This window comes from Vanessa cardui, chromosome 21 (assembly GCF_905220365.1).
Source record: "Vanessa cardui chromosome 21, ilVanCard2.1, whole genome shotgun sequence".
Classification (NCBI taxonomy): domain Eukaryota; kingdom Metazoa; phylum Arthropoda; class Insecta; order Lepidoptera; family Nymphalidae; genus Vanessa; species Vanessa cardui.
The window spans coordinates 11,855,758-11,868,302 of record NC_061143.1 but is presented as its reverse complement, the minus strand read 5'-3'; the positions used below and the strand labels follow the sequence as shown (position 1 = coordinate 11,868,302).

General features: G+C 35.6%; 1 protein-coding gene across 5 annotated transcripts in view; it reads right to left on the bottom strand.

Moving 5' to 3' along the window:
• Window positions 1-12,545, bottom strand: part of LOC124538838 — a 160,264-nt gene that overhangs the window by 2,425 nt on the left and 145,294 nt on the right. For 4 of the 5 annotated variants that reach the window (XM_047116062.1, XM_047116065.1, XM_047116063.1 and 1 more), the window contains 9 exons: window positions 11,490-11,810; window positions 10,865-11,200; window positions 10,177-10,341; window positions 9,050-9,115; window positions 8,297-8,757; window positions 7,681-7,801; window positions 6,805-6,924; window positions 6,323-6,432; window positions 244-350 (listed from right to left, as the gene is read on the bottom strand). In XM_047116062.1, the coding sequence (XP_046972018.1) occupies window positions 244-350; window positions 6,323-6,432; window positions 6,805-6,924; window positions 7,681-7,801; window positions 8,297-8,757; window positions 9,050-9,115; window positions 10,177-10,341; window positions 10,865-11,200; window positions 11,490-11,810 (1,807 nt within the window). The remainder of the gene's footprint in view (window positions 1-243; window positions 351-6,322; window positions 6,433-6,804; window positions 6,925-7,680; window positions 7,802-8,296; window positions 8,758-9,049; window positions 9,116-10,176; window positions 10,342-10,864; window positions 11,201-11,489; window positions 11,811-12,545) is intronic. The other variant, XM_047116064.1, reaches the window with a different exon arrangement.

Here is a 12,545-nt window from a genome sequence, read left to right as displayed (position 1 = left end):
TCGATTGCCGGCCGAGTCGATGTAGATTACCATTAGTTTTCTATTTTGTCTTGGGTCTGGGTGTTTGTGGTACCGTCGTTACTTATCCATAACACAAGTGCTTCAGCTACTTACATTGGGATCAGAGTAATGTGATGTTGTCTCATATTTATATTTATATGCACCGAGTTATGCAACAATGTCAACTACACCATATGGCACCGTAGTTCAATTTGGTCTCCTATAAGGGCAGGCTCCGCTTACCGAGCTCGTCCCCGCAGTGCGAGCACTTCCGGCGGCCGCTGACGCTGAGCACCTTGTCGTCGCGCGGCTCGGCGGCACGCGGCGCCAGCTGCTGGCTGATGATAGGGCTGGAATTGAATATATCATTTATTTAATAACCTACAAAGACTTTTATAACATAAAAGTTTCTTCACCAATCCCATTTCGTAGTATTTTCCCGCTAGTATCCTCTGTGACTTCAACTTTTCATAAAGTACAACAAAGACTCACCCGATACTACTTGGCCTTTTTTTTTTTTTTTTTTTTTTTATTCTAAAAAAAAGGGCTTTTTCGCATAAGCGAACATGCCGCCCTGGTTGAGAATTCATAGGAGGTTACAAAATATAATATATTAAACTTAAAACTACCTTAATTAATCACAGATCTAATACTTAATTTGGATAACATTTTTGCGAGATTTGACGTCGGATCTGACAGAATGACATTGCATTGTCCAACAGACTTTATATCTAAATTAAATCTAGTTCTAAGAGATTCGTTCTGAGCACATTCCATCAATACGTGCAAAAGATCATCAGGTACATTACACGTTGAGCAGTTCGGAGAAGTTGATTTCCGCATCAGAAATGCAAACTTATTGCATGGGATGTGCCCAGACCGAAGCCGCAGAATTAATTTCGTTTCATTAAAATTCATGTTACTATTCTCAATCCAAGGATATCTGCATGGATAAGGCTGGATCGTACGGTACCAAATACCTTTCTCCTTAGCTCTTTCGTCAAAGTACTCTTTCCATAAATCATAGCAATGCACTTTTAGATTTGGCAAGTAACTTTCAAATGAAGGTGTAAAGAGGACTTCATCACCGTCAGATATAGCTTCTTTGGCTAGTACATCTACTTGTTCATTCCCTTCTATGCCTACGTGAGATGGTATCCATTGAAAGAAAATTACTTTGTCGTCTGATTGTAACTTAGATAGAAGCTTTAGAATCGCGTAAGCTACAGGTAACCCTCGACAAATCGAGGTACACCGAGCTAGGTGTTGAAGCGCGCTTTTGGAGTCTGACAGGATAACTACTTTACTGTAGCTTGTACACTCAATATAGCCCAAAGCCTCTAAAATAGCCACAAGCTCAGCTTCCATTATAGATACCTCTACTTTAATTTGGAATTTAGAATAAATGTTCAAATTGAAATCCAAAAATGCAGCTCCTATTCCATATTTGTCTTTCGAACCATCTGTAAATATTTTTTGACAGTTGGAGTAATTCGAATTTAAGAATTTTATACAAGTATTTCGCAAACTAATTTGATGATAATCTCGCTTAGAACCGGTAAATCCTTCGATATTTGTTTTTAGAATGCTTGACATATCAATACTAGTTACCCATTGATCTAATGAAAACATGCCTAAACTTGAGAAAGAGTTGCATGGTTGAGATTTGTACATCTCGGAAATTTGTGTAAGTAGAGGTTTTTTCTTGTTAGTCCAGAATCTGTTATGTGTTAGATCTGTTAATTGATTAATTAATCTAAAAGAAGTATTATTATAGACTGATCTGTTTTTAAGCCAAAATTTTCCTGCCAAATATAATCTTCTTAAATACAAAGGAGGTAAACAAAGTTCACTCTCCATCACATGAATGGGAGTGGTCCTTATAAACCCTCCAATGTTTCGCATTGCTTGATTTTGAATTTTGTCCAATTTCGATAAATTGGTTTTACAACAGTTGTCATACAAAAATGAACCATAATCTAATCTACTTCTAAGTAACGTTATATACAGCTTACGAATATGTTTTGGATGGACTCCCCAACCTGATCCTGTTAACACCTTAAATATATTTAAAAACTTAGACACCCTAGACACAATCTCCTTAATATGCTTAGTCCATCTAAGACCGCGATCCAACCACATCCCCAGGTACTTAACATTATCTACGACATCTAGAACTACATCATTTAGAGTAATAGTAATATTGTGCAATTTGTGCCCTCTTGAAAAAATACATATTTTGCTTTTTGTTGATGAAATTTCTAAATTAATATCATGGAATTTTTTAGCTATACAATCAAAAGCAGTTTGTAATCGGCTTTGAATGTCAACTAAATTATCAGAAGAAGTAAATATTACAAAGTCATCGGCATATTGCGAAAAATTAATATAATCCATCGAATTAATCGTTTCACACATATCAATTGTTGCAACATTAAATAGTAATGGAGATATAGGATCTCCCTGTGCAAGGCCTACTCCCGTACATCTTACAATTTTAAAGTCTTGGCCTTCAATAATCAGAAATCGTTTATGTAAAAATTCCCACAAATAATTACAAAGCATACTGCCTACACCTAATTGATCTAATTTACAAATAAGATATGTAACATCAACATTGTTATAAGCATTTTCTACGTCTATAAAACACCCCACTGTCATTAGATTTTTACTAAATCCAATCTGTACACTAGATACGAAGTCTGTTAGATTATCTAAGCAAGAGCGGGTTTTTCTAAACCCTTTTGTTTGTTCGGAAAATATATGATTTTTTTCAAGATACCATTCGATTCTATTCTTTAAGATAGCATGAAAAATTTTGCATATACATGACATCAGGGATATTGGCCTAAGAGATGATACTTGGTTACAGTCCCGGCCAGGCTTAGGAATGAGAAGTATGCGAATGTATCGCCATTGATTAGGAACTATATTACTATTGAGGAACATATTATAAATTTTTAGTAACGTAGTCTTTCCTATAGTAGGTAAATTAAAAATCATTGAATATGAGACATCGTCTAATCCTGGTGCAGTGTCCTTAGATTTTAAACATTTTTCTAATTCATGTGTCGAAATGATGGATTCTAATTTTAAGTTTCGAGATGTACAGCAAGGGTGGCATGGAGTGACAAAATCGGGTGTGAGGTTATTTAACATCGTTTCGGCTACAGTTTTGCCTACCATTCGCTTAGCAAATTTGTGTCCTTTTATCCATCTCATTCGCATCCACATTTGATTAACAGAAGTTTCCTCATTTATTGAAGAGCAAAAGTCCCACCATTCCTTATTCTTTGCTTTTCTAATGAGCCTTTGAACGTCCGATATTTTGGCTTTCAGTTCTTCTAATTTAATAGGTATTGAGTTTTTCCGAAACTCTGATAATGCCAGTCTCCTTTTCGCTACGGCTTTAGAAAGTTCCGGTTTCCAGTAGGTTTTTGAGACAAATTTAGGACTAGGGTTGACACATACCTTAGTATATGGAATGCATAAATTTGCTGCTTTATTAATTATGTTAACAAAAGCATCGTAAGCTTTTTGGGGTTCAACTGGCAAACTTATTTGTATTAGGTCATTTTCTATCGATTTCCTATATTTTTCCCAATCTGCTAATTTGTAATTACGTTTTTTGTTAAATATAGGGTTATAGTTAGAAGATGTTGATAATTTTATGATGAGGTGGTCGCTGCCTAGACATTCATTGGTAACATTCCAGGAGAACTCCAATGCAATATCCGACGAAACTATAGATATGTCAGGACTCGAATTTTGTAATACACCATTTGCAAGTTTTATGCGCGTATGTCTACCATCATTAAGCGTAACAAAATCATGGTCCATTAGTGCGTCAAATATTTGCATTCCTCTAACGTCAGTTTTATTGGACCAGTTTGGGTGGTGTCCATTGAAGTCCCCGAGTATTATAGTCCTCCTATGAGAAATTGAAAATATAAAATCCCAATCTGCGTTTGTTGTACAAGCACTCGGGGGGCAGTACACTGAAATTATGTTTTCTAGTCTTTCACAGTTCAATACCCTAACAGAAATAACCTCAATGGCTGTATTTCCACGTTGAATTGACAGAGGCTCCGTTTTAAAGGATTTATGAGCCACTATAGCGACACCCCCATAAGAGTCATCCCGGTCCAACCTGTAAATATTATAGTTTGTAAGTTTTAATGTATTTACTGAACTAAGCCACGTTTCACACAGTGAAGCAAAATGTATTTTTTCCAGACACAGTAATTGTTCCAACTCAAGTATTTTTGGTTTTAAGCTTTGTGCATTCCATTGCAATATGTTAATATTAATACTGTTCATAATTAAATATTAATCCTTGAAAAAAAGGCAAACTTGAGATGTTTTGTAATATCCAAGAGATAATCCACTCGACACATAATTTTGCTAACTTTTCTATTTTATCATTTATTGAAATATTGCTGCTACAAAAAATATTAATAAATTCTTTGACTAGACAAGTAAACGGTATATCTCTTGAAGGTCTCTTTCCCTTTTGCCTACTCTTTTCCCTTTTCGAATAATAAGACACACTTTCCTCGGAGTCTGTAACCATCATATTTTCTTCATCGCTGTTTGCTTCCAGTTCTTGTTTTTTTTCTTTTTCTTTGTTCTTCTTTTTAGCGTCACTTGTCTTTCTATTTTTCTTTACTTTATTAGTAATTTCTGTCTTCCTCACACGAGTTGATGCAACTTGTGCATATGTCAGGGCTTCTGTGGTAGATTTCGCCGGGGATTGATGATTTGTAGGTGCCGGCGTTGGGGCACGAGAATCAGAATAATTATGGTTCGCTGGGAGCGTAGCCTCCTTTGCATTAAGTTGCGGCGGAACATACATTGTAATAGCCTTTCGGTATGAGACATTAAACTCGGCCATTATTTCCCGTATCTTTTTTTCCCTACGATATTCCGGGCAGCTACGATCTAACGCCATGTGGTCTTTAGAGCAGTTAATGCACTTGTACACTGTCGTGGGGCAGTTATCATGTTTCCCACCACACTTTGGACAAAATATTGTTTTCGTAGGACACATCTTAATAGTATGCCCGTACCGCCAACATCTAGAGCATTGCGTCACTGGAAACATATAGGGCTCAACTTTCACTTGCATGCTATAAATGTGTATGTAGGCAGGCAAAGACGGCCCTTTAAATCCAAGCCTGACTGCTTCACTGTCTGTCCAACCTCCCTCTACTTCAGCCCGGCGCTTAAGTCTTTTCAAACTAGCTACCTCATATACGCTAGTGATCGCATTTAGCAATTCTTCTTCCGACAAATTCAGCTCTATATGTTTGATAACGCCATAGGAAAGTGCAACTTCCATCGGTCGTTGAAATCTCCATCCCAAACCGAGAAGGTATTCGCATGAAGTTAATTTCTCCATACTGCACACGTTAGTTACCTCCACGATTATTTTATATGGGTTTATATACTTAACGCGGCTTATGTCGGTAATTCCCTGATCCCTGAATATTTTGGCTAAAGCAAATTGTTTGGGTAAAATATTTTTTGAGGTAATGCAAATATCTATAATACCTCTCACTTCCCTTCGCCTTGCTTTTCTATTTCTGATTTCAACCCATTCCTCATCCCCTTCATCTTCCCTGCTTCTTTTAGCTAGCCTTTTTTCGCCGTATTCAATAATTGGTGACGGTACTATTATTTCTTCCTCGCATACTTCTCCCACTTCACTCAAGATTGGATCCACACTCATTGCGATAAGGTCTAAATATCACTAACCGGTCCAGTCCACTAGAACCGGCCGTTAGCAAACAATTCCGAGAACTGATAAGCGATACTCACAATATAATAAAAACAATGAAACGCGTCCAAGCAATATAACAATTACTCGCACGTACTTGGCCTTTTTAAATAATAATTATTGATCAATGTGTGAGTCATAATTACGTCACTGAAGTTTGTTCGACAAATTCCATGCGCAGACGAAAAGAGCTATTTATACAAAACAAAACAAACAACAGCCTGTAAATTCCCACTGCTGGGCTAAAGGCCTCCTCTCCCTTTAAGGAGAAGATTTGGAACATATTCCACCACGCTGTTCCAATGCGGGTTGGTGGAATACACATGTGGCAGAATTTCTATGAAATTTGTCACATGCAGGTTTCCTCACGATGTTTTCCTTCACCGCTGAGCACGAGATGAATTATAAAGACAAATTAAGCACATAATTCAGCGGTGCTTAAGATGCACGCGTTCTAACCACTGGGCCATCTCTGCTCTATCTAAAGAACTATCTACCAAAATCGTTTTATCCAATTTTAAGGTTTATATCAGTTGTACTCACTTGGCGTGCGAGAGGTGTGCGGGGGGCGGGTCGCGGGGGTCGCGCGGGTCGCGGGGCGCTCGGGGCGCCCGCGGCGCGCGTTGTTCCTGGATTCGCCTTTGTTCCGCTTCCTGACGAGCAACATTTTATAAATATAAATTTCATTTTATTCATCCTTGCGATAATTTTATCCTAACCTATTTAGGGTTAATAGTCGCAAGGCCTAAGACAGTAGTTATCTAAACTTTGGAGCAACGAACATTAAATATGAAAAGTCAAATAAATAATTGTTCATTCGATGTTAACGAATTATTATATATAGACAAGTAATTTTAGTTATAAAATCTTACAATCTCAATTATTAATTTTAATTTAAAATCAAATCTATGACATCTTGTGACCATTGATTTACTCCCTCTTATTAGAAAATACAGACGAATTGATAACCTCCTCCTTTTTGAAGTCGGTTGAAAATCAAATCAAATTGTTTTTGCTGACGGTACCTGTATCAGCCAATGTTGGTTGTAGTTGAAGTTGGCTGGTTTCTGCCTCGGCTTCTGGTTGCGAGTTTGCATCCAGTCTGTATTTGAGATCAATTTGGGAGTAGGGGCCGCGCTCAGAGCCTGGAAATAGAGTTACAGTAACATTATTAATCTGTTTGAGATTGGTCAATTCTTCTATGTATTTTTACAGATAAAAAATCTTTTATTACATGTTATGTTATGTTATAAAAACAAACTTAAAATTTTAATGTTTCATTGAAGAAAGGCCAAATTCCCCCTTAAAATTAGAATGATTAAAAACCTCTTTAGCGAACACTTACTTAATAAAATAAAACAATATTACAAATCTGCTCTTTCTAAGTCTGAGTCTGAGTCTAACTACCCGGAGTTATAGGAGTAAGTTGATAGTCAGAGACAACAAGTTATATTGTAAATATAGATTAACATAAAATATAACTAAACGTGATTTAATTGAGACAATAATCTGTATGTGTTCTATTTATCTAGTGTAAATATAATCACAGTGAACAAATATCGTGAGACTTGCATTACTTGCGGAAATAGAGTTTATCTAAGTTTCCCTGTAGAGCAGTTTAAGCTTCAAATAATTTTATTTATTATCAAAAAATCAAAATCAAAGTATGCTTTATTCAAGTGGGCTTTTACAAGCACTTTTGAATCGTCATTTTACAATTAAGTGAAGCTACCTAAGCTATTATTGAAGAAGACATGAATGGAAAGTAAATTGGTTTGTATGTTATATTATGCTCATAGAAGTTGCAATAAGTTACAGAAAACAACATAGGGTACGGGTTAGAACTCGTTATCAAATATGTCCTAAAACACTAATATATAATAACATTTTGGGTATGTTACCTGCAACGTGTGCCTGGTCATGGGGTGGTACTGTCCATTACCGTTGACAGCCTTCTGGCGCATCTGAACAGCATTCCGGTCAACGTTGACGTATTCCACCGCGGATGGTAATCTACTGCTCCTGAAACAGCGAAACTTTTATTTTCTAAATATTTCATTATTATCATTTTTTTTTAAAACCGTACTAAACAAAGAGAGCACAAATGGCTCAGTTGTTAGACAGCTTGCATCTTAAGCGATTTACACCACTAAATTTTCATGTGCTCTATTTGTGTTTGTAATTAATCTCGTGATCGACTGTGAAGGATAACATCGTGAGGAAACTGTAGTAGTCACTACTACAGTCGAATTGGAGCAGCGTGGTAGAATATGTTCCAAACCTCAAAGGGAGAGGAGGACTTAGCACAGCAGTGGGAATTTACTGTTGATGATGATGAGTAAACAAAGAGCTCATAAAACGTAAAACGTTTTGATATGGATCTCTTATTGCTACTGTAGATTGAATTAATATACAAACGGTAATTTTAATTTTCTCTCTTCAAATCTATAGCAATGTAAAAATCGTAGAAGTATTTGGAGTTCTATCACACAATTAACCATTTCAGTTATAACTCACCTCATCGTAATTTCCCTTTCAATAGAATCTCGACTCCTCGGCTTTGGAGGAAGAATTGGTTGCGGAGGTCTCATCACGTTTGGCACTGGTCTCCGAACCTCAGCGAACTTTGGCTTGTCATTGAACAAAAGTTTCCGACTCTCTTCCACACCGAAGTGGCTCTGGATGTGCTCCTCAGACACGAATGGCTTTCTCTTCATCTCCTCATCGATAACTTTCCTCTCGATCAATGGCGGCACGTAATTCTCGCTGACCAACAGATTTGGCATCGAATGTCTGTAGTTCTGATTCTTGGTCTTATTCACTCTCTGAACGATCGGCTTTTCTGGAACGCCAGCAGTTGAAATGTCTTGGACGGATTTTTGTATTATTCTGTTTTGGTCCCTTAGAAGATTCTCGCGCTGTCTCTTAAGCTCTTCTTGTTCTAATTGCAGTAGTTCCCGTTCGAAACGCAGTACCTCCTATTGGATTTGGTTCGATTTGAATAAGTTTCATCAGTTAGTCATTTAATTAGTGTAAGTTTAGTGCAAAGATTAAGCTCGCGTGCATTTTAATTATTTATTTAATAATGAAAATTTTATTAATAGTTATCAACAATTTTCGGTTTATAGATAATGACTTACCTTTAATATGTTTTTAAAGTTTTACAATATGAGTAGCATTAAAATGGTATGAGCTAGCGTCTACTGTGTTAGGTATAAACCGAAAATTGTTTATTAAAAATTATTGTTTAGTGTAAAATGTGTCAGTCACCTTCGTATGAGCATCGTCAAAGAGCCCGTCAGGCCAATCCTCGTTAGTGCGAGACATTTGAGCCGCCTGGAAATTTACAGCCGCGCGGCCATCTTATGTTATTTACACGTGACAAAATGGTTCATGATTTTTTAAGAAACTATTACATTATTTATTAAATTCAAATCGTATAGAAATATAATAGTTTCGATTTAACATGTTTTATATAATGTATGACAGATAAAGGAAAATGTAAAAACATTTTTTTAAAATAGCAACACTCAGATTAAATTTAAAGAAGAAAATAAAACAATATATACTCAAAACGTGCATCGTGCTTAACAAGCAGCTAACTACAAAAGAGGTTCGATCAGCGTTTAAATGAAAGGCAGAATATATACTGTAATAAATAATATTTATTTTTAGCATAAAATACATAACGATTCAAACTAAACAAATCTAATATATAAATCTTATATAAATCGCGGTAATTTCTTTGATAATGTATGTGCGTAAAGTACAATACAAGCATTATGAAGCTGTGGTTATAGTCGCTTACTTGATGTCGTTTATAGTATACCAGAACCAAGAAAGATGATATTCGTAAGACAGGGTCAAAGTATCATGAGTTTATCCCCTGTCTTCCGAATGTACAATTTAGTTGATGAACCAAAGTTATAGATATCCCTTAACCGTTTTTACAACCAAAACCGTTTTAAGAGGTTACTTTTTTTGCAATTATAACATTTATATAACAATATTAAATAATGATTATACATACAACTTACGGGCAATATATGCAACTTACGTAGAAACAAATTAATTATCTTATCAAAAATAAAGTATATATATATTTTTTATAAATAATTATGAATCAAAATTAATGATTTCGAGGGTCGATTATATTTACGATTTTACACCCATAATAACAAAAAGAAGAACTAAATATAATCTTTGATATTTACACAAAAATGCTGGACTAACTAAAATTTCTCTTTGATTATACGACCATAGACAAGAAATTCCAGTAGCGCGAGGCATTTTATATAATATTAAAGCCATTCCAACTACTTCTAGAAGAGTTCTACTCAAAACTACAAGATCTTGTGAAGGTTTAAGGAGCGATCGTCTCATTTTTCGGACCTTACCTGTTGCTGTTGTATTTTTTTGTCCAAATGATCTATTTTGTTCTCATTCGTTTCACCGTTTTCTGTCAAGCCTGTCAGTTTCGTTGTCAGAGCTTTGGAGAATACTTCGGAATTTCTTTTGGTGGCTTCTTCTTCGTCTGACGTTACTGTTATTTGTGTGTAAGGCTGAAAAAACAAAATTAGTTATTAACTTCATTTGTATATATGTATTTGTTTCTCAATACTTGGTTGGTTAAGATTATCTGATGTTATGAATAGTTTAAACAATAATTATATCAATAATTTAAAAATACTGAGATATTTTTTATTATAAATTTATAAAATATATATTCTTGGAAGTACTTTAAATAAATAATATCCCATACCAGTGACATGACGATGATGGGACTAGCTTTAAGAACTGAACCCAAAAATTATTGAGAATATCCAATACTAAATATAAATTGTTATAAAAAAAATACACAGACGCATTGAGAATGAAACGAGGTATCCTTAGGCATATAAAGAACCAGAACACTAGCAGAACTATAAGACTATATTGTTAGCAAGTAGCAAGTAGTCTTGAAATTCAGACAGAACCGCTTTATCTGGAGAGATCTTTAGTCGACTTAAAGTAGTCTTATTTCGGTAGTCCATAAATTATCCACAATTTTAAAACATAAAATAATTAGGATCTGTGAAGCAGTACCTCGCTATTCTGTCGACTGTGAGGGTTGGACGTTTCTGGGGAAGATTGTCCTTTGTACCAGGCTTCAGCTGACGGGCCTCTATCTATATCCACTCCTGAATCCCGACTGTCCCTCAGCTTGGCGTCCATGTCATGGGATAATGTCTTTTTGTAGAGGAGTTTCTCGATCTTGGTCTCCTCTTGTAGGAACGAGGTGATGTCAGGTCGCGGAGCTAGTTTCAGATCAACGTCCAAGTAGCTGTCGTCTACTTGACCCTCGATTCCTAGGAAACTGGTGCGTTTGTTTCGGATCTCTTTCTTGATACGACGTGCTGAGCTTGTATGTTTGAAATTACCCTGGAATAACAGTTACGTTATCGATTACTGGTTGTCTCTCGCGGCTTCGCTTGCTTTTGAGGGGGCTGGTTTTCATATATTAGACAAAAAACGTAGCCTAGAGTTACTTTAAGAATTAGTTTATTAATCGCAGATTCCAATAGAAATAAAACTATTTAAGATATTATTCATAAACCCACTGCTACTTAATAATAATGAGAACAACATTTCAATTACGTCTGTAATCATTCCTAACAATTCAGTTGCAATGATTGAGTGTTTTTCTAAATTAAAAATATCTGAAACTTACATTTCCAAGCAGTTCATCGTCAGGATTGTCTTCCATTGGTGGCGGAGGAGGCTTTTCCTTTGGTGGTTCTAAAGCATTTGTGGGCAGATCTAGGGGGAACGCTCCGACGTCAACAATACCATTTTGATTGAATATATCAATATTCTCATACAACGGTGTCACGGACACTTTCTTCTCTATATCAAAATCGAGTAAATTATCGACTTTATCAGCATTCCCCTCTGCGTAGTCTCCGTTATATTTATTATCATTATCCATTGTAACGTTGACACTTTCCTCCGAATCCAATTCTTGGAACGCTAGTTCTAAAGCGTCAATTACCTGAAGTTTTGGAAAATAATTTATAATAATTAAAAACTATTTCGGTAACAACATTACTTGCTTCGAAATCAACAAAAGAAGCTTTAAATTACAATTGACAAAATCATAAAACTGAAATATCGTAAACGAATAATAATTAACTCGAACGAGGCATAAGAGATAAATAAGTACATGCGTGTTACATAGCTAAATGACACAGATTAGCAAAATATGCGACGAAAATGCGTGTGAGATACGAAGCGCAACACTACAGACTATGTCTTACCTTGCATTAACCCATCACCAAAGCCGAAGAAAGATCCTAACGAAAAACATTCAATACAATAGAGACTTGATTATATCGAGCAATAGAAATATGCCTATTTAGAACACTATCTATCGCTTCACTGAGCTATAATCATAAGATAGAGGCCAGTTTGCTTTAGATAGGAGCTCTTCAGATAACAGCATTGTTTTCAGTTTTTATCATACTTCATATTTCATTAACAAACACACTGTAATTTACCTACTTACTCAAAACTACCTTCCTTATCATATTTATGATCGCAATGAATGGCACGTTGATGAGGATACATGAATATAAAATACATAAATAAAACCCATATATAACAGTTTAACATATATTTCGATAATGAATTTACAGATATCACGTACAGAAAAAAAAATATTCTAAGATGCTATGAGTAAAATGGGGTCTACATCGGTACTTAATGATCTAGAAAAAATGATATAATG